Here is a 26,894-nt window from a genome sequence, read left to right as displayed (position 1 = left end):
ATGACAGTGGATTTTAATTCAGTTATGGGTTGCTTAGACCCACTTTCGTCAAAATGGAACAATACCATGCGTGACATTATGGTCTAGCTAATATAATTGACATTCAGAAAATAATGTCGAAAATATCGTCTGACCCTTAAATTCTTTTGAGTAGTATACATGCATAACGTCGGCTTAATAACAACACAGAATAATGCTGGTATGATATCGACACAGTCTGGTTGTATTTTTACCAAAAAAATAAAAAAGAAAGAAAGAAAGAAATGTTTTATTTAACGACGCACTCAACACATTTTTTATTTACGGTTATATTTGCGTCAGACATATGGTTAAGGACCACACAGATTTTGAGAGGAAACCCGCTGTCGCCACTACATGGGCTACTCTTTCCGATTAGCAGCAAGGGATCTTCTATTTGCGTTTCGAACGGGCAGGATAGCACAAACCATGGCCTTTGTTGAACCAGTTATGGATCACTGGTCGAAGCAAGTGGTTTACACTTACCCATTGAGCCTTGCGGAGCAGTATTTTAACAAATGGTACCAGACATTTGAAACAATATCATTTCCTAAATATATCGGTAATGTTATTGTGCTTCCAGGAGAAATTAAGTTTTTATAATTTTAATTTTTAAAATCTAAAGCAACAAAATCCCATATTTCAGCGTTAAATAGATATATAGCTTAATTTAAAATAAAACAAGACTTAAAAAATCGCCCGCCCACGCTAAAACAAACACATTAAGTGCAATTTGTGTTGTAAAAAATCGCCCCCACCCCCCCACTATATATATTGTTTAACGGTAGGGGATCTATCCAACATGTAATGGAATGTATGTTACTGTTCGATTGCTGAAAGTTTAGACAACATGATTGTTTCATATCTGTGTTTATATCAAGGTTCAGATATGTACATGCCTAAACATATAATTAAGTTTTTCATATATCTATATAAAAACATTCCCAACCACATGTATAGAGAAAAAAGGTATTCTTTATTTTTCATATAAAGTACATAAATAAAGATGAATAATATTCTTTATTAGTTAACACTAGTCAACTAATGGTGACAGACCATGTGCATTGTTAGTTAACACTAGTCAACATATATAACCAATATATAGAAAGTACAGTAACAAAACACTATAATATATTTTATGTTCAAGTATACGTACATATATTATAATGAAGGTCAATTCTGGCACTAGAATGACATAATATTCTGTAAACTAATTATTTATTTGAAACCTAAAAAAAGAATGTAATTATCCCGGGTCTACAAACAATAATATTCCATCTGCTCCTGCATTTAATAACAACATGCCCTAGAAAGAATGAAGTTTCTAATGAAGCGAGAATTGTGTGTAGCTAAATGTCTCGTCTACCATAAACAGGATTGATGTGATTAAATGACTATTTTCTTTTTATGTACCGGTTATGAGTAACCTAGTTCTATTTAAAGAAATGAATAAATAACCATTCAAATTACTATGTAAAATATGATTTAAGTTTTAAGACCTACAGTTTGTGCGAAGCGGAGCTAGACGCGAAGATGACACCGTGGCCAGACACGTGTTACCCGTTTCCCGCCTTCAGAACTCGTTGCGAGCAAAGAATGATTGCATGGTGTATCCATATATATTGGTGATAATGCCTTTTTTTTTGGTGAGCATACGAACGACCCCTAATTTCGAATAATAAAACGTTAATATAATTTTTATGTTGTCGTATAAAACATGGCATTAGAGTTCTTGGAACTATAAGCAACAAAGATATGAAGCCTCCAAGAGGTTTGGATTTGCATGAATTGATGAAAAGATGAAATTCTAGGACCCTCTTAAGTGTGAAAGTTCCTGATTACCGTTTGTACAACAATTGGTATTATTTTGATCTAATTTGATGAAATAAATAAACTTGTTAGCTATTATAAATTTAAAAAATAAATATCCATTAAATATCCTTGAAAGTGCATAGTGGCCCAGCAAACTGTAATATTCCTTTAAAGATGTATTATTTTATAAATTATTTAAAAAAAAAACCCCACCATAATTTTGTTTGATCACAATTGTTTGCATTTTTGCTTTGCATACTGTCAATGTACATGAATGTTTGATGCCAGACACTCTCAAATTCATCCCTATTAAAGACCATTGCACTGTTCTTGAGCTCCGTGTTTTAATGGACTGGACACGTTCTGTACAAAACACCCTGTATAGACAATCTGAACGGCAAGCGCAAAGTTCAGCTTAGCTGACACCATCTACTTGTTGTATTTGAGGTCGGTAGCTAAGTTCTTAAGGAGCGAGTTCAACACCCCTAAAAGCTGGTCCCAGGCCTTCACAACGTCATCGGTTGCCTCTTTCTTGAACGATTCCTTCAGGAAGGGCCCAAACATTTTTTGTAGATCCTGCAATGACATTAAAATAATATGTATGTACGTATATGTATGTATGTATCTATTTACTAGTACCAGTATGTATTAATATTTATTGTGTATGTATGTATGTATGTATGTATGTATATATATTGTATTTATGTATGTCGAGGTTGACTGTTACATACATAGATATTAACGCACTGGCACAGGGGATAATTAAATCCTTTCTGGCCTCACAAATTGTCCCATGCCGTTGCTGGGACTCGAACCCGTGGCACCGAATCGCCCGCAAATTGCAGACTAACCACAATGCGCTCTGAGTTATTGATGCATCTATAAAATGTATGTATGTATTGATGTATGCATGTATGCATGTATGTATGTATTGATGTCGGATTTGATTATTACATACATAGATATTAACGCTTTTGGGCAAGAGATAATTAAATGCTTTCTGGCCTTTCACAAATTGTCCCATGCCGTTGCTGGGACTCGAACCTGTGGCACCGATACATGTATGTATGTATGTATGTATGTATTGATGTATTGATGTATGTATGTATGTATGTATGTATTGATGTCGGGTTTGATTATTACATACATAGATATTAACGCTTTTGGGCAAGAGATAATTAAATGCTTTCTGGCCTTTCACAAATTGTATCATGCCGTTGCTCGGGTCTCAAACCTGTGGCACCGAATCGCCCGCACCTTTCAGATTTGCCACGATACGATGTTTCACCTATCGAGTATGTATGTATGGATGTATTGATGTATGTATGTAAATGTATGTAGGCATACATGTATGCATTCGTGTATGTGTGCGTATGTATTGATAGATGTACCGAGGTGCGGGACATAGCCCAGTGGTAAAGCGTCCGCTTGAAGCGCAGTTGGTCTAGCATCCACTCCTGTCGGTGGGCCCATTTAGCCATTCTTCGTTCCAGCCAATGCAGCAGGACTGGTATATCAAAGGTCGTGGTATGTACTACCCTGTCTGTAGAATGGTGTATAAAAATATTCCGTGCTACTAATGAAAAATATAGCAGGTTTCCTCTATAAGACTATATGTCAAAATTACCTAATGTTTGACATCCAATAGCCGATGATTAATAAATCAATGTGCTCTAATGGTGTCGTTAATCTTTACTTACCACAAAGCTCCTGAGAGAAACCTCTCTGTGGAAGTGATTTCTGCCAATCTTTTGACACAACTGGACAAGACATTCTGCGTCATCGAGATTCTCCACTAACGAACCAATGGAATACATCACAGTCGTGGCATGCGCGCGCATCGTGGTGCTGGTTTTCAGTTCCTCTAAACTCTTGCCTTTGAACTGCTCAAAATAGTCCTGGGTGTATGGGTATTCTTTGAACAGAGCTATAAAGAAGGCGACGCCATTTTCTTTCTGATTTTCGGTGAGAAGTTTCCAGCTCTTCCTGATCAGAGACTTCTGATACTGGGTCAGCCCAGTGGCGGGGTCGGGCGTGGTGTTATCCTCGTAACCCAGCATGTACCAAAACCAGCTTGATGCAGAACCCATTGTTGATTACTTGTCGACGACCAAAGTAACTCCTGTTAAAATAAAAACAAATTTTAAATATGTGTAAATATATTCAGTCCTCCAAAAGATTTAACCCGTGCTTATAAAACGTTTAGAGTCTAAACTGGAGACTCTAATAAAGTCTGAGACACGAATGTCATGACAACGTCATACAAATTGCATGCGTGTGACGTCATTTGAGACCGAGTCTGGACTCAATCTTTATAAGCACGGGCCCTGATTGATGAATGTTAGCTTCCTGAGCGTCGTGAGCATGTGTGTTCATCACCTTCTTGTATAAAACTGAAGGGAAATAGGTGTGGTTTGATGGCTAGGGCGCCCAGATGCGAAATCCTGGACTATTATGAGGATGGATACAAAGTCACAGTTCACCAAGATGCAGGGCGCAAAGACTGGTTGATATATAGTCTATAGGCTATACCGAACTCAAGATCAACCAAAAGAAGAATAAAATGAATGCATAAATCATTAGTGACCCTGAAGCTAAACACTGCCATAGATTTAGTCCCATAATGTGACGTACATTCTTCAATGCATTTCTATTTTTGGTTGAGGGTTTTTGGAGAAAGTATTGTTTACGCCCACTGGCAGCGCACTACAATTTCGATGTTCATGAGTTAACTATGCATTATATTTGTAGCTATTCAAAAATAAATAAGTGTTAACGAAGTGAAATATGATAATGAACCTGATGCGTTTGCAAAATAATTTTACTTACAGAAATCTGCATCCCCCCTCCAATTCCTCTAATGAGGTTCATTTGCGCATTAACACCCGTTACTGCGTACTCATTTTGAAATTCTATCTTTTGACCTTGGCAGTTCATATAGTAAAATTGACTGTATTTGCACTTTAGAGATTAGTTGTAGCGATCCTGGTAAGCAGACGAGAATACACAGGTACCCACACCTGCATCGCGCATCCATTTTAAAAATACCATTAAAAGCACTGGGGCCAATTTCACAAAACATCGTAAGTTTACGTCTGCGACTAGCAGTTATACCGCGAATATATTTACAAATGTTCCGCATCTATTTCATGAAGAAAATTACATCATTACGTAAAATGAAGCATTTTAAGGACGAAATGAAATGAAATATGTATACTTCTAACTATATTTGATGTACTATAACAGTAATAAGAATTGTGGTTTAGTCGTAGATTTACGTTTATGTGCAAAACTAGGTTTACGGTGTTAGTGAAATTGGGCCTTGATTCATAGATATTAGGCAGTAAAATAAGTTTTACCTTATACATTTTACGTACCACTAAATTACACTTTGTTTACAATCAGCCCTATTGTCCATAGGTTATAGTTAAAGACCAGTGGAGCTGATTTTAATCACATTAAGTATTATGTTTCTAGTTCTGTGTTTGTAGGCCTAATGGATAGTTCCAAATGCATTATAAGCCAACCAGAAACGGTACGTTCCTCTGGAGCTATGGTCAGCGGCTTTAAGTACAAGTAAATCGTATATTCTTCATGTAAAACATCATCACATATCGAGAACGGGTTATGTCGAAATGTAAAATCGTGATTTTTTTTTTTATTAACAAGTTTTAATGGGTTTTTTTTTAAATCTTAAACATTCTAAAAGATTGCAATTTTATTTATTTATCCCTACCTTTAAAAGAGAGAGAGATAGAGAGAGAGGGGGGAGAGGGAGAGCGAGAGAGATAGAGAGAGAGGGGGAGGGAGGGAGAGAGAGGGGGAGAGAGGGAGAGAAGAAAGAAATTAAAGCAGTGAATACTGTCAATTTCGTAACACGTGGTTGTGAGCCCTCGTTATAAAGTACTACTACTAGTACTTCAGTCTATTTAATTCGACTCTATTTAATTTCATCATTTGAACACGTAGGCTGAATAAACTGATCCACATATGAGTGTTTGTCTTGGCATTAAGAATGCAAATTTCGTTATCTAGACACTACTTGTCGCTAGGACATACTTCACATGGGTGTACTCGCGACCCACATATTTCAAGATAAACGGGGTGCAGCTTACATGTACGTTGGGAAGACAGATAACATATTCAAAGTACACTAACATGCATTGTATGTATTGTGGTGCGTCTTTTAAGTGTCACTCCAAAAATCCATTCTTTTTACTACTGTATTGTTCAAAGAAGACATATATCTGGCGCAGCCACGATTTTATATGGGGTGGGAAGGGGAGGCGCACACAAACGCAGTATTCTAATGAGTCCTGCTATTCTAGTAAGTTCTAAGTATGACATGTCAATATGTAAGGTGTGTCACTGGGGTGGGGGCATGACCCCTCTGACTACCTCAATGCGTCTTACTCTTATAACATCGAACAGTCACGGTCCCAGCGGTGTAGGATTTTTAAAAGCGCATATTTAACTGATCCCTAGCTACAACTTTGTATCTGTGAAAGTGCCCTAAGGGGGGGGGGGGGGGGGGGGGCAGGAGACACTGGCTCCCAACTCGGATGACTATACATTTACTCACCCCACCCCCTGGTTTGAAAAGTGATTTTTAAATATATATAATTGCCTCCACCCCCTCCAAAGCTGTTGGCATTTCCCGACGCTTATACTTTGAGACAAAAAACATTTGGTAATTCTGACTCGTTGTCAATAGAGGAAACCCGCTAAAAAAAATTCTAATGTAGCAAGGGATCTTTTATATGAACTTTTCCACAGACAGGAAAACACATACCACGGCCTTTGTCCAGCTGTGGTGCACTGGTTGGAACGAGAAAAAAAAATCTAATTGGCTGAATGAATCCAACGAGGTGGTTCGATCTTGCGACGCAAGCCCCTCAAGCGAGCACTCAACCGACTGAGCTGAATCCCGCCCACACAATGTGAGAGACGAGAAAGCTCTAAAGAAGGAAGAAGAAGAAGAAGAAGAAAAGCATTTCGTAATGTTTGATTTTTATACCTTTATACAAATGCGAATACAGGTTTAAAGCTTTCAATAGTTTTCAACGACAGTAATAAATCTAAATGCTTTCAAACGAGCGGTATGGGGTCCTCTTAACATTCACTTTAACAAGTATACACACACGCCCAGAGGGAATAATGGCGCATTGAATGCATAGCCGCGCGTACAACAAATGCAGACGGCCCAGCAGTCGACTCGATTGAGTTTCAAAGCTTCAAACCAGGTAGGTTTAATTATGTGTCAACATGTTGACAATGGACGGGGGCTCACTGATGCGTGACTGTCACCATTTGAGTTCGCCTCAATAAAACGAGGAAAAGACACAAATTCCTACTGGCACTGGTCTATAGAATATTATACTTCACAGCATGCTAAACGGAAGTGAATGTTTACAGAAATCTATTTTACGTCCCTTCTGAATGTTGTGATCTGTTTTAATAAGTGAAAGAAAAGGTGATATTTTAATAAAAATTTGGAGAAAATTAATTTGCATGTCAAATATTCTATGGACAAAATTCTGAAGCTTTCGTTGATGTTTATTTTTAACTTTTTGCTTCCTTTAATACCATGGTGTTTCCATGTACCCTGTACTATGGTAATAACACATTTAGAAACACCTGTCAGATCAACAGGAAGATAAGTAAGGGGAATAGAATAAACAGACGTTAGTATGAAAAGAAGAAATTGCACGAATGGATAGGCACTAAGTCCCAAATCTTCAGTAACTGGAGAAAAGGGAAAGGAATGTCTGGTCAAGGACTCTTGAGAACATTGCTTGTAAACAGTAGCTGTTAGACCCGTGTCAAACTTACGGGAGTTGTGATTCTCGGTTTAGAGTCTTATAGAGAAAGCCCCCCCCCCCCCCAACAAAAAACAAAATACGAACCCAAAAGAAAACTGCTCACCCTCCACCAAACCCACAAACAAAAAACATCCTTTATTGTATTTTAATTTTTATTTTATTTCAGTCAATATAGAAACTTTCAGAAAGGTTAGCTATTATTGCTATGCATAAATAACACTGATAAAATATAACAAACAAAGTATGTGCCATAAACATTTAAAATTTATTTTAACATAAAAAATAGAAATATTTAATGGATTGTCGTCATAGCTACACTGAGTCGTGGGAAGAGACAGCTGTACAGTCACAGTGAACATATTTACAATACAGTCATCCGACCGTCTTCCGTCCAGAAGAGAAAAACAGCAGCTATCTCCATAACATAATCCTGCAGCCATAACACTGATAAATACATTAATAGAAAAAAGCTCGTCTATATAATATGTATTGGTATTAACAAAAACAATAAATGCCCTTTCAATTAATGATTATCCATTTCCCTTCAATTCTCAGTCCTAGCGTCTAGGCTTTGTTAAGCGAGGGGTGGGACGTAGCTCAGTGGTCGGTCTAGGATCGTTCCAGCCAGTGCACCACAACTGGTATATCAAAGGCCGTTTTATGTGCTATCCTGACTGTTTGACATCCAATAGCCGATTATTAATAAATCAATGCGCTCTAGAGGTGTCGTTAAACAAAATAAACTTTAAACTTTAACTTAAGCGACGTCTTGTTTTGAAATAGTTGTGGAGATGAAAGATGGCACACGGTTGTTAACGTTTTATCTTATCAGAAAGATAATACTGGATCCAGCATTGTTACTATGGAGGTGGCCGGGCTAGATCGCGAGGCGACTGAAGACGAACATAAAACCATTTATTGTAGTGCACCATCTGAAAGTCTAGATGAACAGTCGAGTTCTTAAAAAAGTTTCCGGTAACATGTCCGTGGAATTCAGAATTTCTGGTTATTTTTAATAACAAAGTCTGAAAGATTTTTGTCTGCACGACAAAATCGATAGCAAATCCAAAGTCGAATTTGTCTACAAGACGGGGTCCAGGAGAGATTAATCGAACAGACTGCTACATCTGCGGTACCTTAGTTGCACGGTTTTAGCATAACCTAAGACGTATCTCTGCACGAATCTAAGGGGTATTGTTCGGCAAGACTGCTATGTCTGTGAGAAGTACACGCATTCTCCCATCGCTGCAAGTCTCTGCGCTTCCATCTCAACCAGCGAGTTCATCACTAACAGAAATCTGTCCCAAGATTCTTTGATTTCCGGTGTCGCCTGTTCCCCTAATCGCTCCTCCAGGAAATAACTAAACAACGAACGCAAATACTGCAAACAAACAATGAAAAAACAAATCAGTACAGAAGAGGTGATGAATTGCAAACACGGGTAGTAATGTCTTCTTGTAATAAAAATAAAATGTATGTATTAAATCAAAGGAAAACTGACAAAACCATTACAGCATTCAAAATCGTATGTCTGTACAGGACAACGTAGGCCTGCGTATTCAAAGAGTAACAATCAATTTCAAATTTAAACTCTGCACTTTACATATGTCTCTATTACCAGTCTAAAACTTTATTAAACACCTTATACATTATATAATGTTACAAACCAATTTAGTAAAATAGCTAACACGTAGTTCGTGATCCAGAATATGAGATACAGTTTCTTATGTTCTAATAGTACTGACACAACGATTCGATTCTACTTTTGCATATTTGTCTATGGTATTAAATGAAAATTAATTACCTCGAAACTTGTGATTGGTATTCCCCTTCCCAAATGATTCTTTGCCATCTTCTGCACCAGATCCACCAGACACTCCGCGTCATCAAGATTGTCTACGAACGAACCAATCGTCGCCATTACAGTGGTCCCATGCGCACGCATCGCAGGGCTAACTTCCAGATCTTCCAGTCTCGCGCATCTAAACAACTGGAAATAGTCCTGTTGGTGTGGGTACCTTGTAAACAGCAGGACGAACAGGGCGACGCCATTTTCTTTTTGATGTGATCGCATCAACACCCAGCTCTTCTTGACGAGGTTCTTTTGACGCCTCGTCATTCCAGTGGCAAGGTCAAGGTTACTGTCTGCTTCTCCATAACCTAAAGTCTGAATCACGCTATTGGTGATACCCATTTTATTTTTATTCGGACAGTTAAAACAATCGTTCGGTGAAGTCCAAGACTTCACATTTACTGCTGAATATATCAACGGAATAAATAATGGTCTACATGTTATCTGAGCATGAGCTGTATGGTTTACATGAGTTTGTTCTGTACAATGTCTTATTTATGGTATGCAATGTATATTTGGAGATTATAAGCCCATTCTTGGAACAGTTAAAGGTGAAGTGCCCTTTACCTTGCCCATACCAATGCTAATATTTCTTATCTGCATATTCGAGGGGTCTGACCTGTCGAAGTAAAACATTGCCCACAGTTACACCGCCGTGAATAGGAACTATTTTATTTTTGTAATCATTACGGACCTTGAGTAAAAGCACTGACCAAAACCTGTCCGGCATTCAGGACGTTAGACTTTGGACTTTTTTATTAGTCTCAATCACCTCTTATTTACCCGCTTAAATGGATTTAATATTTCACTTCAGTGACTTGAATAAACAGATTAACGTGCATGCGAGGGCATATGAAGTGCGTAGACTACGTTTTTAAGAGTAGACTAACTTGACCCAGATGGATGTTCGTTTACAGACGTCAGCAACAGCGTTCAGTTTAAATTAGATTAAAGCTGAGGTTGTTAATTTTACCTAACAGTATATAATTCCAACCTGTAAATACTTTATTGTTACAAATGCTCGGATTGGTCCAATTACATGTGGATCTAACAGCAGCACATTGGATCTCATGTCCAGTTGACCTTTCATTCGACCAATGAAAACCTTACTTGCAAAATCATGCTAGTGATTTGAAAAGAATTTGAAAACATTCGGAATTATGCCGAGGATATACGAAATGATTCGGGTGAATTACGAAGTATGCCGGAAACTAATTACAATTAAAATTTTTATATAAAATTCGTTTCAAGACAAAACATTCCCAGCTGGAGCTCCACGCGGTAAGACGTGTTTGTTTCGCTTGTGCACACTGCACGTGCTTTCGTGTGCTCGACTTGGGGGTCCTTCATTTCGTTGTTTTTGTCAGCGAAATGAAGTTTTCTACTGGGATGTATGCGGCCATTGGAACTGATCGAACGCTGGAACGCTTCTCGTTTCGGCAGCCTGCACCACCAGGTTGGATTCTTTTTTAGCGAGATTCCTCGCCTCCACGTCATTTCTCCGTCTGACTGTCGACTTGGTTTTTTTGTGACTCGTATGACGGCTATTCTGCAGAACGCCACGGTTGTTCGCGTTTAGTCTCTACATGTCCGAACCGGTCCTAGCAGCACTGGAAGATTGACCGCCCCACTCTAAGAAGAAATAGGAAGCGGAGTCGGCCCCTACTACTCTTTTTCTAGACTTTACCTTGCTTTATAGTGATACCATCTCGTATCCTCCGGAGTCGGGCCCGTCCGCACCACTATACCAACCCATGACGACTGGACTATACCCTAGTCTGATACTCTCTCTCGTTCAGACGGATCCGGCTTCTCAATATCTGTATTTCAGCACAGCACTACACCTTCAACGTCTATCGACTGTCAATCTAGGGGTTTTCTTGACGGGATGCAACCCATCTCGTCCCTTTAAGCTGTGCACCCAAAACGGCCGTAACGAGGCCACTCGCGTGGACATATCGATCGGACTTTAAACTTTTAGATATGCGTTCAAAATTTTATGTCGAAATTACTTTTAATATTATTAAATAGTCCGATCCTCTCTTCTTTCTCTTATTTAATTTTGGACTGTCCTTCTAAAATGCTCCAAATTATATAAATATTCGGCCGAGCAGTCAATTCTTTTTATTTTATTCTATTAACTTTTTTACTAATTGCTATTTTCAAAATTCTGCCCATTTCCCCCCCCCCCCCCCCCCCCCCCCCGCCCCCCCCCTCCATCCCGAGTCAGGCCACCGATATTATCGGAGGTCGGACTCGGGATGGGCGTGTTTGAAACCCTAGTGGTATATGGGCACGTTAAACTAGTTATCATCATCATCATCATCAAGACAAAAAAAAAACCCATGATATTATAGCCATAAAATCTGTTTATACTAGTATACAATCCAGAGTTTATTACTACACTTTCCCCTCTGTTTTTTTCAGTGTTGAAATAGACCAACAAGTTCGCCTATTGCATAAATAGTCTCGCCCGATATTTTTAGAATTTGTATACAGTACTCCCTAATAACGCTATAAAAGGCGAAGTGTAATTGGTCGATATTTAAATTGTTATTTATAGATGAAATGTCACCTGGACATGGGAGTCCACGCAATGCTGTTAGATTTACTCGTAGATCCAGTAGAGCCAATTTTAATCAGATTGGGATTGGTGCAAATAATATCATGTGACTTTGAAAACTGACGTTTATAATTGCATAAACATCATAAACATCAGTTTGGCACTATTTTCAGCAATGCTTAAAAAAACACCATAAATAGTTTTTGCTGATTTCTTTATTGTTTAAAATTAATCAAATTAAATTTAAAACTTTAATGCTGAATTAGACAATGTTAATGTTTATTGAAAAAAAAAGTCTAATTAAAAACATGTTATTTGTCGTAAAAATGTGAGACTTTTTTCATTCGGCTAGTATAAAAGGCCTTCGTACAGTGTGTAAAGCGGTTCTGTGATTCATACTTTCATGAGCGTCAAAAACTTCACGTTCGAGTTTTAAATGAAAAAGGAAAGGAAACTAAAGAGGCGCTCTAACACATTGTTTAATCAATCGCTATTAGGTGCCAAGTCCCCCCCCCCCCCCCCGATTGTCAATCAGCACCTTCCAAAAATGAAAAACCCCAAACCAAAAACCAAAAACAAACCACCAACAAAAACAAAATCAACAACAGAAAACCAAAAATAACAACAACAACAAAACAAAACGAAACGAAAAAGAAAAAAAAACCCACCACCAAAAAACCCCACCCCACCACCAAAACACCCTACAAAGAACAATTTTAGAACCGAACTGCAAGGTTTAATGCACTGGTAAACAGACTACCAGATGTGGTTTGTTTCTTTCTTTTATAAAGACGCCACACCCTAAGCTAAAATTCCAAAAGAAAGACATTTCAATAGTATGTGCAATATGTGAACGTGTATTGAAGACCTTGCCACTGACAAAGACGGGTTTTGGACTCATTTTTGGACCACTTGTCGTAATGACTATGCAAAACGTCTAACAGGCGATGATTAAGCACAATTTTCTAGCTACGTAACCGTCGAACATTCCCATCGAAAGTAACCTCACGGAGACGATAATAATGACGAGATTATTATAGTATAGAGCTGCCATGAACTGTGTCGGCATTGTTTGACAGGCGATAACAACATATTTTACATATTGTAACACACCATCGATAAGTTTTAGGGATTACGATCTTTGAAGGTGGCACTGTACCAAATCAGTTCCGTGTCAAATTTCAAAGTACTCCATCAAATATGTACGGAGTATGCAGCATGCAGCATATATTAGAAGTTAAAACCAGCGCAGGTCTAAGTGGTTGTTATATACAAAAAACGAAACCCTTTGTGACACCCTTTTTTCTGCAGGTAAATTAAATGTAAGGTGTCATCCTGCCTGCCTTTGTTGTTGCCTTTGTTATCATTATCCGTGGAAACAGATTTTGTCCAACAGCTCTTTAAAAAGACGCACTTGGATATCAAAGAGCCAGGCTTTATTATATTAGGATATCAAAGAAAAGTAACTACTCATCGCTCTTTTACGGGCCTCAGACTCCAGAACAACGATCCATATTCTAATCGAGCATTGAAACACGCATTTCGTTGTTTGCCACCTGTGTATATTTAAATATATCTATGTAGCAACAGAATTAGTAGAAAGAAAATTATATGTTACATGTAATGGGTAGAAGTAATTGAAACAGGAAGATTTGGCTTCTTTTAGTGGAGGCTGGATGTAGCTCAGTAGCAAGCGCTCGTCTAAGTGCTCCACGACAGGTATATTAAACAATGGGTTGTACCATTATGCTTGTGGGAAAGTGCTTTTTCATTAGGAGCCGCCTGTGTGGTGGCGGCAGCGGGTCTCTCTCTCTCTCTCTCTCTCTCTCTCTCTCTCTCTCTCTCTCTCTCTCTCTCTCTCTCTGTCTCGCTCTCTCTGTCTCTGTCTCTCTCTCTCTCTGTCTCTCTCTGCCTCTCTCTCCTCTCTCTCTCTCTCTGTCTCTGTCTCTGTCTCTGTCTCTCTCTCTCTCTCTCTCTGTCTGTCTGTCTGTCTGTCTGTCTCTCTCTCTCTCTCTCTCTCTCTCTCTCTCTCTCTCTCTCTCTCTCTCTCTCTCTCTCTCTCTCTCTCTCTCTCTCTCTCTCTCTCTCAAGTGTCAAAATAATGTTATGATAGAATCCAAATAGCAATAGTTTCAAATAATGCCTATGCACATGTTTTCATTCTGCTTAAACACACAATAACAACAAGTAGATAAGTCAGATAAATGACATGATAAATGACGTGACATGTTTACTGGCACAGGTGTGAACACGAGTGGGGTTATCTAGATAGTTAATATATTCACTAAGTCAGTGTAGCGATACCAATCAATGAAGAACGTAACACATTTAACAAGATACAACCTCGGTGGCGTAGTGGTTAAGCCATCGGACTACAGGCTGGTAGGTACAGGGTTCGCAGTCCGGTATCGGCTCCAACCCAATGGGTAGGTGTAAGGCCGCTACACCCTCTTGTCTCTTACTAACCAACTAACAACTAACCCATTGCCTTGGACAGACAGCCCAGATAGCTGATATGTCAATCTAATTAAAATTAGCTCCACTATTACATGTGGATCTAAAGACAGCCAGTTGGAGCTCAAGTCCACCAATCAAAACCTTACTTGCAGAATCCTGCCAGTGATTTAAAAATAATTTGAAAACATTCCGAATTATCCTGAGGGTATACGACATGTTTCGTGTGAATTACGAATGCCTTAAAACTTGTTTTATTTTATAAAATAAATAATTTTTAATGTAAAACTGAAGACTGATTTAGTTTTTTTAAATTTTATAAATAAATAAATAATTTTTAATGTAAAATTGAAGACTGATAACCCACCCCGTACGTATTGGTATGGTTCGCTGTACTGCGGCCACTAAAATAGACTCGCCCGATATTTTTTGAATTTGTATGCTCCCAAATAACGTTATAAAAGGCGAAGTGTGATTGGTCAATATTTAAATTATTATTTACAGACGAAATGTTACCTGGACATTGGGGACTACGCAGTGTTGTTAGTTTTAAATCACTGGCAGGATTCTGCAAGTGAGGTTTTGATTGGTGGACATGAGCTCCAACTGGCTGTCTTTAGATCCACATGTAATAGTGGAGCTAATTTTAATTAGATTGGCTGATATGTGTGTCTAGGACAACGTGCTTGAACCTTAATTGGATATGAGCACGAACATAAGTTAAAAAGGAAATAACAAGATACTGCTGTAAAACGTGAAAACGTCGCAAAAACATCTTCCTGTATACTAACTACTTGTACATGTATACTATACAAAGTAGAACTACCATCTGATTGGATGTGACGAGTTTAACACAACAAACTCGTCTGACGCGTATGCAAATAAGTATTGCGCCATGTCGTTGTGTTGATTTGAAAAAGTCTTGCACTGTAACATGTTTCTGACTAATATAGCATTTTTAATTATTAAAATTACACATTAGATAGATTTTCTTGTTCAAAATATCAATGTATGAGTATTTAATTTTAATGTCTTTTTGTTATCCTAATATTTGCAGTAGTACAAACTCAATTTTACCTCCTAATAATTGCATACGTACGAATTTATTTTTTTAAATTTTGTTTAATATATATCAGTAAATAAAATGACTCTTGGGCCACTGCAAATATGACACGCAGGACGACGAGAAACACATTGAATATACAGTACTCATAAAAGTTTTGTAGTCAGTAGACTGAGGACAGTCTTTAAATACTGAAAAAAACGTCTCAATCATTATTTATTGTAAAAACATTTCCAACTCGGTAATTCCATGGAATTACTTTTTAAAAAAAGAAGAAAAAAGGTATTTTTAATATATATATTCCGTCAGTGAGCCTATTGGGTCAATTTTCTTCCCAGCCAGTGCTTCACAACTGGTATAACAAAGGCCGTGGGATGTACTATCCTGTCCGTCGGATGGTACATTTTGACAAATTCCTCGCTATATAGCGGTACCAAATTTCATTATCTGTTTTCGTTTTCTTAACCATATGTCCTCGCACCCGGATATAACCGTACATGAAAATGAGCCGGAGCGTCAATACATAAAACATGTTTCCTTCCTTTTGACTGAAAACACGTATTTAGATACTCCGATAAAATGTTTTTGTAAAACGTGCTTCTGGACACATTCGACAAGTCATTTGCGTATTACTGTTATTATGTAGGTTACAGTTCCACCACACCAATACCGTGACCGATATGCCTCACTTGTTTTACTGCGTCAGTGAAAAAGCACATAGTGTGTTAACACCTTTAATTCACGCTGTTTTCACGCGTACGTGCGCTACTTTAGTAACCAAGCGCTTTTGTTGTTTGCCGCTGATAAAAGTGAAGTGCCAGGACTTGAGAATAACCTTACATGACCTTGTATTCACTACCACAAGGAAGAAAACAGAAAATAAATATTTGTTTGACAGATCAGAACACTGTGTAGTCTGCAGCTGCCGTCTAGATTACGTAGTGGTTAAACCATCTGTTTGTGGTTATTGGGTTCGCACCCCGATACCGGCTTCCAACCAAATTAGCAGTAATGAGAGGCGAAAGACAACTGCACCGACGTCAGTCTCATTACCCACTGAGAACTGATTGACCATTAACCCACTGTCCTGGAAAGGCAGTTCAGATAGTTGACTCGTGTGTCGAAGACTGCGTCAATTTACCTTTACTTATATATATATATATATATATATATATATATATATATATATATATATATATATATATATATATATATATATTGTATTTACATATATGTGTTCTATTTGTTCATGAAAACGGTGATGGGTGGTATTACCAGAATATCGGTGTGTTATGATTCAGTGGATAAATCACACACTCTACCTCATATCTGTACCGAGGGAATTTTTGAAAAATCAAAATAGGTCTTCATAGTACTAAATCGGTCGGTGGGCACAAATAGGGTATTTCCTGTTTTAGCCAATGCACTACAACTGGTATTACGGTTCATTGTCAGTCGAATATCGCGAGTTCTTGGCCGCGATTTGTTCTCGTTGGTGCTGTGTCCGTAATTGTAAAATAGGTGTGTCTGACATTACTAAACACTGTGTAGTGCACCGAGGTCAATAAACAGTATTTATACACTGAGCAGGCCTACATATTTCGAGATGACAGAAGGAAACGTTTTATTTAACGACGCACTCAACACATTTTGTTTACGGTTATATGGCGTCGGACATATGGTTAAAGACCACACATATATTGAGGGAGGAAACCCGCTGTCGCCACTACATGGGCTACTGTTTTTGATTAGCAGCAAGAGATCTTTTATATGCACCACCCCACGGCTTTTTTTACACCAGTCGCGGAGCACTGGCTGGAACGAATTTCGAGATGAATAAACTACATAATGTGTCTTGTTTTTAGCTCCTTATTTTTGGAGAAGCCTTCATCAAACAACTGTTAACGCTGTACTCGTATATAAGTATATTATAATACGTATCGTGGTACAGAGAACCCATATCGTGATATACAGCTACGTAATAACTTGCATAATACCCATCCCAGTTGTATTTCCTATTTTGAACGAAATAAGGTGTGAAAGAAGGAAATAGTTCAGTTACATCGGACATTGAAAATGATGAAGCTGTATATCAAATATGCTGGGGGTTTGGTTTCTTTTCATGTAGAATGGTGGGTGCGTACGTGGGTCTGAATTTCAGAATGCAATACTGAATGATGACACTTGCAATTGGTCAAATGATTGAGAGAGAACTAAAGCTTTTATTTACCAACAGCATGGTTTTTGTTGTTGTTGTTTGTTTTTGTTTGTTCGTTCGTTCGTTCGTTAGTTCGTTCTGTTTTGTTTTGTTTTTGTTTTGTTTTGTTTTTGTTTTTGTTTTTGTTTTGTTTATTTTTGTTTTTGTTTTTGTTTTTGTTTTTGTTTTGTTTTGTTTTGTTTTGTTTTGTTTTTGTTTGTTTGTTTGTTTGGTGGTTGATTAAAAAAAAAATGGGGGATGGGAGGGCGTTGCTAATTAAAACACTCACTCCCTCTCTCCCTCCCTCACTCACTAAGGCAATCAATCAATCAATCAGACCTTCAATAAATCAATCATGTACTCACTGAAATAATCATGCACTCGTTCCCTCATTCTGACATGTCCTTACGTACGTCCGGACTCACTCACTCCATCACTCACTCACGCACTCCATCACTCACTCACGCACTCCATCACTCACTTAAACATGTACCGAGTGTTGCGATTAACCTTTGTTATACACCTAAAAATCCGACGTAACACAAACAACTCTTTCTCTCCAGCCATTATATCCAACCATCTATTTATCCACCCACGTGTGATACAAAAAGTATTTGATGCCTTGTTTATAATGTTTATTTGCTCAGTGAAACGCGCAATTTCTCAAATAATTTTTCTCTCTAAATGACTACTTGACAATCAGCCTGCTATATCATGACATCGTCAAGTGCTATTATTACCACTGGGGCGGAACGGGGTAGTGCAACCGGGTCTGCACGTTTCATCATAAATTTTACGTCGTTAACAACCCCGCGAAGTACGGTAAACTAAATGTTTACTATAATAACTCTTATACAATTTCTGGGATCGTCAGTAGTTCTGAATCAATTAGGTCAGCATTTTTGTTGGCCTAAGTGTTCGGGATCACGTAGGCCTATACTAGCAGCTGTCTCTCGCATTGACGACTAAATAATATTTTATTTTTATCTTAAATCTTGTGATTTATTTTCATATTCATCATTAACTTACGTCTGAGTGTGTTTGCAGAAAACACATTAGAAATATTTACTCAATAGTTGATGTATCTACCAATTACCGACCTATATCGTGTAAACCTAGTGATTAAACCAACGATCTTAATAAAAGGCTCTTTCGTCAAAATATGTTTGTTTTGTTTAACGAAACCACTAAAGCACATTTATTTATTTATCATCAGTTACTGGATGCCAAACATTTGTTGATTTTGACATTTAGTCTTAGAGAGGAAAACTGCTACATTTTTTCATTATAGCAAAAGATCTTTTATAGCACATACTATGGTCTTTGATATACCAATCGTGGCGCACTGGCTGGAACGAGAAATAGCCCAAAGGGCCTATCGACGAGGATCGATCCTAGACCGACCGGGCACCAGGCGATCTCTTTACTACAGGACTACGTTCTGTCCCCGCTCTTTCGTAAGTAACTGGTTTCGCATCCCGGTACCGGCTTAATGGGGAGTTTAAGGCCACTACACCGAGTTTACAGATAATTAATAATTAACACAGTCGCCGGGACAGATAACTGAGGTCTCTCTCTCTCTCTCTCTCTCTCTCTCTCTCTCTCTCTCTCTCTCTCTCTCTCTCTCTCTCTCTCTCTCTCTGCATGTGTGTGTGCCAGGGACAACGTACTTGAACTTTAATTAGATATATTCATGATAATTATCTTAAAATGATATTAATATACCCATTAAGGTTGTAGATTTAGACATCCTTGGGTCCAGTACAAAGACATTAGTGCTTCCCAATACCTTGTTATAAATTGTCACGGGGATTCTATAATACCCGTAACCGAATAAATATCTCTCCTAACTGTATATCTATTAGATCTCTCTGTATCGAGCAGTATTTACCCGAGTGTGGCTCGTCTAGGTATGATCAGAGATACGATCTTATATAAAGTATATATTATTATAGCACGTTTAGTTCACTAGAAAACACAACAAAAACACAATACACTTTGGAATCTGTATTAACCTACGCTGACAAATGTACTGCCGCAGTAGTTAATTAATAACAACAATAATAACAACCCAGAACTGATCACTTAATTAGTTAATCTCTAGGTATCTAGTTTACACAATATGCTAATCACTTCATCGTGACACAACACCCACACGTGTGATAATTGAAAAACGCTTCCAGGGGAACTTAATTAATAAAGGAATTACAGCTCTATTCCTAACTGGTTAATTTTTAATTAACCCTAACTACTCATTCAGTAACCTTGTAACACAGAATTAATACTGGTACCTATCACAATAAAGACAATAACCTACAGTTTACCTAGGTCTTCTAGGATGACTGGCTAAGCTTTATATTACCAAATACTCGTATAAATATAGAACAGTAAGACTACGATTTACTTCGTCAGATGACCGAAGACACTGTCTAAAGAATATTGGTATAATACAGTATTAAAATATTTAAAGTCACATCAATCACATCAAGGTTATACAACAGAGCAGAAATATATATTTACCAAAGTCCCGTCTGAACTAATATAGATCGTTCAGTGGACGACGTCCGTGATCCCCTGGAGCCTTCCCAGTTCTCCTAGATATCTCTAAACCCTAGCTATTTATTATAAAAATCAGAATATCGCCTGGGGGTACAAGGCGGTCCTCCCCTATCAAGTGATATATCCCCAACTCCCAGAGACGCATTTTTCTCTTTGATCGCCAGACTTACTGACGCCTTGGTCGCCAAAATCACGGTGGTCGAAACCGCACTCGCAGAGGTATTACGTAACTACTCGCCACATGGCCTCCGCACCTGACTGGGTGTGTATTAGAAACTGCACACGGCCCTTTAAACAATTAATATCGCCACAGGCGAAAACAAAAATTAAGAGCATGTACCGTCACATAAATCAATATAAAGTACGAACTTCACCTATAATGGAGTTGTCAATGTTTTCGTAACTCGCAATACCCGATGTGATGTTAATTAAAACAGTTTATTTTGTTGTTGCCATAAAGCGAATTAGTTCATTCGTGAATCAGCGCACAAAATAATTACAACAAATTGTGGATAATCACGTAGGAAAGCTCATTATTTTTAAGTGGTTCTAGATTAAAAGAGATTCTTCGGAGTTCGTTGCCATGAAAGTAGACAGCAGGTCTATTCACTTGCATCTCATCTAATACATCAAGGTCACAAAACCTCGGCAAAATTTGAAATATAAATACATTTGGGATTTCCTGGAAGGTTCAAAATTGTAGGCAAATATCCATATTAGAGTGTTACAAACATAAAAGGTAACATTTGTTTTTATTTAACGACACCACTAGAGCACGTTGATTTACTATTCATCGGCTTTTGGATGTCAAAAATTTGGTAATTTTGATATATAGTGTTGGAGAGAAAACCTGCTACATTTTCCCATTAGTAGCAAGGGATCTATATGCACCATCACAGACACAGGATTGCACTTACCACGGCCTTTGATATCCCAGCTTGGACGAAAAATAACCAAATGGGCCCACCTTAGGGATCGATCATTACTAACAAGTTTAACCAGAAATGCATCAAATATTCAGACATTTGTTTCTAAGAAAAAGTACAAAATATAAGTACCTATTAAATCTGTATACTGGAACAAGAAATTATTTTGAGAGGTTGAAGTTTTTTAATTTTCGAATTTCGAGTTTCACAAAACTGTTTTTACTTGTTTACGTAGTAATTCGACCGAGACCAGGGGCCTAATTCACTAAACTCTCGCAACTTTGCGATATCGCAGTGCAATGCTAAAAGACTTACAAAGAGGATGCTTTGTTGTTTAGCAGAGTCTAAGAGACCTTTGTGAATTAGGCTCCAGGACATTAGTTTACAAGATCGAACTTTTTGAAAGATCGGAGTTTGACTGTATGTTAAAGTTTTAATAATTAGAAATTAGCCAAACACATGTTACAATGCCTATACATCCAGGACAGTTCTTGATGATTCAGTATTTAGTCTCAAGTCAAACTGTTTACAAAATGCCAAGCAAATCTCGCCACCACTTTACTCATTGATGTTGCTAGTTACGCAATGAAAAAGTAAACTATTTGTTTTTGTTAATGCAAGTACTTTATATACATTTGTATCATGTCACGACTTAATGCTGCATGTGTGCACATTATTGTGTTGTCAGTCGAGACTGCAGTGTTCAAACGTGCGGCCGTTCTCAATTCCCCGAAGTCCGACAAAAGAGGAACCAAGACACATTGACAAGCACAAACAGATTTTAACTGATTTTGAAATCGCGTCACAGAATTCGTATATGCGTGTGCTTGCATACGTGCGTATCTGCATATATTATGGTATTGATTATACATTCTCGAATTACTCCCTGATCGTCTTACCTGTAATCACAGGGTTTACCTGACGCCCCCCCCCCCCCCCCCCCCCCCAGCACCAGCCTGTGGAGACGCATATCTTGATACATCACCATTACTTGCACATTTTCAATGGTACGTGCATTCAAAGAGCAAACTGCACTCTAACAGTATGTTTTTTGTTTACATTGTTTGGTACCATTATACCATTCAGCTTAATGTAGTCTATTGAGCGGCGGACGGTTTCCTGTCTCATTATCTGCGTGGTCCTTAACCATATACCCGACACCATATAACCGTAAATAAAACATGTTGAGCGAGTTGTTGAATAAAACTTTCCTGCTTCCTTCCTTTCTTCCATCCAGCACGTCCTGCCAGCATTCCTTCATGTCCCCCTCTTCACATAATTCCGGATCCTCTCCTGTTGATAGCTGTATAACTAAAAGTTCAGCAATACGTAGTTTATAAATTCTCTCAAACGCGTTTAGACCGAGTTTCTCATATCACGGTGTGAATACCATTAACGACCATGAGAAGAAATTATTTGCATATTTTAAGGTGGGTTTTTTTTTTAAAGTCCACAACACAAACTTTGATGTAGACTAACCCCTGTGCTGTGATTATTGGCGCATAGGGTATCGAGTTCGTAATCAGGACACGTGCTGATAAAACTTAAAGTCTAGACTTTAATAAAGTCCAGACTTTAACATAGTGCTATTTGAATGGCGTTGTCATGACGTTAAAGTCTGGACTTTATTAAAGAAGAAGAATATTATTATGCCACTCATACCTGCAAGTTGTACAGTGTAAATGTACCCTTATCAGAAACATCTGAGTACTGACAAAACGGACGCTGTTCCAGTTTGGCCATGTTATAATTACTTTGACCATCATTTAAACCAGAGAACATCCATAATAGCTAGCAGTGACAGAAACCCAGTTAATGAAGATTATGATGATGATGATGATGATATGAATTTTATATATTTGTGTTTATCGTGTGTATATATTCAATTACGCTTCAAGCACGTTGTCCTGGGCACGCCCTAAGCTGCTTGGACTATCTGCACAGAAAATGGGCTAATGGGTTAATATGACAGGTTATCTAGACGCTGTCGACATTATGTCTCTATATACCAAATCCATTTCCATTGCAATAAACTTGACATACGTATTGTACGTATTGTATCAACCCTTCCTAGGCACCCACGCTGCCCACGAGTCGCGTTATGGGACGACAGACAAATATAAAAGGTGACCCCCTTAATCACACCTCTTTTTCCGCCACCACCTTTTATAGTTGCCTGTGATTCATTCTGTTTGATGAGTGAGCTAATATTGTGAAGTAATATAATAGATAATTATTGCTTTCTTTAATGGTTTCCTTTTTCTTTTTCTGGCCGGCCTCGGTGGCGTCGTGGTTAGGCCATCGGTCTACAGGCTGGTAGGTACTGGGTTCGGAACCCAGTCGAGGCATGGGATTTTTAATCCAGATACCGACTCCAAACCCTGAGTGAGTGCTCCGCAAGGCTCAGTGGATAAGTGTAAACCACTTGCACCGACCAGTGATCCATAACTGGTTCAACAAAGGCCATGGTTTGTGCTATCCTGTCTGTGGGAAGGTCAAATAAAAGATCTCTTGCTGGTAATCGGAAAGAGTAGCCCATGTAGTGGCGACAGCGGGTTTCCTCTCAAAATCTGTGTGATCCGTAACCATATGTCTGACGCCATATAACCGTAAATAAAATGTATTGAGTGCGTCGTTAAATAAAACATTTCTTTCTTTCTTTTTCTTTTTCTTTTTCTGCCACATATGCATATGAAAATTGGAGGGTACTCAAAGTAGTCAGCGTACATGTTTCCGCCCCTACAGAGGAAGGGCCATCCCATATCATACCTCTTTCCACCCATCTCCCAACACATATACGATGATTTCTTTGTTCAACGTTGTTGTTTTTTTCTGTTACATATGTATGTGAAAATTGGAGGATATTCAATATCGTCAGCGTAAATTGTTTCCGTCCCTGGGAGTGCAAATAATTCAAAGAGAATTTGTATTATAATAGTAATTGGCGATTTATAATGATTGTAACACAATGAACGGGGAGGGCGGGGGGGTATTCTGAGGGAGTACATATCAAATGCGCCACATGATTTTCACCATGGTATATAATCATTAATAATAACAGTAATAGCCCTAGTGGTCACTGTGCTCCAGTTGGCTGGTTTTATAAACAGGTTAAGTTCTCGTTGGCAGGCGGTTCACAAAAACACCCTGTTGTACTGTAACGCTTCTTTGTCTAGTCAGCAGCTATCCGTCGGTACAACTATTTATTCCTGTGAGTAGTCAAGGCTTCATTTAAATTGTTATTGTAGTCGTACTATAAAATACTACATGGCAGAATGCGTAAACACAAAACGCAATACACACATACATGTATATACGTATACAGGTACTTGACTAACAAGAGAGGTAAATTTAACCCTCTATAACAAAGAGTGTTAATGGCTACGATAACGAGTTACAAACTATGAGGTCTCTCCGCACGATATCGGTTTATTCATTAACTTAACTTTGAGTGACACCCGATAGCCGGTCTATTTCATGCTAGGGTGTTGTTAAGCCATTCATTCACTCGTCCATTCGTTCGTTCTTTCATTCATTCATTCATTCATGCATTCATTCATTCATTCGTTCGTCCGTCCGTTCGTTCATTCATTAATTCGTTCGTTCGTTCGTTCATTCATTTATTCGTTCGTTCATACATTCATTTATTTTATTCTTGCGTCCATTCATTCGTTCGTTCGTTCGTTATTTCATTTATTCATTCGCTCGTTCGTTCTTGAATAAGTGAATGACTAACTGATTGAGAGACTGTTGAATACCATTTACAAGACGGATCTAACTAGCGAAAACAAGTTGGCTATATTTTAAACAACGAATATCTATAGAGTTCATGTCTTAAAAGAACATCCTAGAAAGAAACAGGATAGGTTTTTTTTTTTTAAAACGTCCGTTCTCTCTAAGCTATGTACGGTCCTTGCTCTGACATAGTTAAAAAGTAGAAATCTGTGTTAATTTCAGTGGACGGTGTGGATTTGACATGCACGTTATCACTTTGGAGCAGCCAGTAATGCATCTTTAAGTCGACTCTCAACATATGTTGTACATCTGTATGTGATTTTTCAAATGAGGATGCAACAAATCCCAAAGGGGTGTATTTTAAACCATATCTTTGTATATAACAATGGCCAAGAGATATTATGATAAATCAACGTCTCACGAGCCACAGTTAACACGGTTGTGATACCGTATGTGAACGTCTCTTTAGGAGAGATGAAATGGGAGTCACGTCACATTTGTTTTTAAATTGTTTATTGCTGTACCTACACACTGAATGTATTAATATTGCTATATACAAAAATTAACAGAAAAAAAATTCATTAAAAAAAATCTCGCTTTAGCTTTTTAAAAAATGCCACACGACAGCTCCGACGTTTTACCCGCAAAAATGAAGTACACAGCTACATCACAATAAGGTATTACATCGAACCTTTCATTGATTAGTAAACAATATGAAGGCAGGAGCATCAAATACTGCGACACATTGTGAAATATTTTTAAAATTTACTTTGAATGTAATGAATGAATGAATGGACGAACGACCGACTGAACGAACGAATTAATTAATTAACAACTTTTAAAGGTGTAAAATCCAAGGACATCCACTTTCCAAACACTGCTAGTTTATCTACTCGTGAAAATGATAAAACAACTCGGGCCACTTCTAAGACTAAATCGATAATAAACCTATTTGAGTATGGAAATAGTAGCTGAAGTGGGACAACACATCGCATATATAAACTAACAGTTAAATCAGATATCTCCCAACTTCCGAACTACACAAAAATAAAACAAAAAATAAATATATATCAAAATGTTAAATTCTCTAAACAAAAATAAACCATTTTAATTAAAATAAATTTCCTACCTGTAATATTCACGTTGCCTGGTGGTTATCTATCGGATATTTTTATGTCGTTGAGGAATGGGCTCGGCGAAGACAGACAATATAATATATGTATATCAACTAGTCGATATTGCACATGTAGATAAAAATAGCTAAGTAAAGACAGCACTGAATGGGGTCACCACAGCGCCTTTATACAAGTCGTGTATCGGGCTAGGTTTGGTCTACGTGATCTCCGTTCTGATTGGGCCAGACTCTCTGTAAACACACTATGTGTCTTGGTGTAACACCTACAAAGACGAAAAGGAAAAAATTGTAGGTTACCCACATTCACCTATTAATTTAGTGTCAAGTCACTGGCAGCTACGTGATAAACATGGTAGATACAACATAGGGGTGATGCAATTTTCACTTCTGAAGAGATTCACTGATGCAAAGATATCGCTAAATATTGTGATATAGGTACATGCCTAGATCCTAATCCCCTTTAACGTGCCCATATCTAATACGGTTCAGGCACGTCCACCCTGGATCCAGTCACTGCCTTACCAGTGACTATCAATCAACCATTTTACACACGCTTACACCCACTGAAGGTTCAAGCTCGCCTGTCTTAGGCACATCCTCCGAATTTCCCGACGGATGATTCCAAGACGGGAACACCAGTGGCTGTGTCCAGGGTATACAGGTACAGGAACCGATGCCTACTCAAAAGAGCATAGCCGGAACTATATTTACTTCAACCATGTCAATTTCTTCATCCTCATTTTTTTTATCAATTTGGT

At 38.1% G+C, this 26,894-nt stretch overlaps 2 protein-coding genes across 2 annotated transcripts; both read right to left on the bottom strand.

Moving 5' to 3' along the window:
• Positions 1-975: 975 nt before the first annotated feature.
• On the bottom strand, positions 976-26,297 carry LOC121367771 (globin-like). Its single transcript, XM_041492133.1, has 3 exons — positions 26,131-26,297; positions 3,531-3,952; positions 976-2,406 (listed from the first exon to the last, which is right to left on the bottom strand). Exons 2-3 carry the CDS (start codon positions 3,918-3,920, stop codon positions 2,260-2,262), a joined length of 537 nt encoding a protein of 178 aa, XP_041348067.1. The 5' UTR covers positions 3,921-3,952; positions 26,131-26,297; the 3' UTR covers positions 976-2,259.
• Positions 8,863-9,846, bottom strand: LOC121368567 (globin-like). Its single transcript, XM_041493305.1, has 2 exons — positions 9,457-9,846; positions 8,863-9,033 (listed from the first exon to the last, which is right to left on the bottom strand). The coding sequence occupies exons 1-2, from the start codon at positions 9,844-9,846 to the stop codon at positions 8,863-8,865; spliced, it is 561 nt and encodes a 186-aa protein (XP_041349239.1).
• Positions 26,298-26,894: the final 597 nt, after the last annotated feature.

The sequence above is a fragment of the Gigantopelta aegis genome, chromosome 3 (assembly GCF_016097555.1).
Source record: "Gigantopelta aegis isolate Gae_Host chromosome 3, Gae_host_genome, whole genome shotgun sequence".
In the NCBI taxonomy this organism is placed as follows: Eukaryota; Metazoa; Mollusca; class Gastropoda; order Neomphalida; family Peltospiridae; genus Gigantopelta; species Gigantopelta aegis.
This window is presented reverse-complemented; position numbering and strand designations above follow the sequence as displayed.

Coding starts and splice junctions, on each gene's coding strand:
- LOC121368567 (XM_041493305.1), bottom strand. CDS start 9,846: ATGGGTATCACCAATAGCGTGATTCAGACTTTAGGTTATGGAGAAGCA. Junction 9,034..9,456: donor TACCAATCACAAGTTTCGAG/GTAATTAATTTT, acceptor GTTTGTTTGCAG/TATTTGCGTTCGTTGTTTAG.
- LOC121367771 (XM_041492133.1), bottom strand. CDS start 3,920: ATGGGTTCTGCATCAAGCTGGTTTTGGTACATGCTGGGTTACGAGGAT. Junction 2,407..3,530: donor TTTCTCTCAGGAGCTTTGTG/GTAAGTAAAGAT, acceptor ATGTCATTGCAG/GATCTACAAAAAATGTTTGG.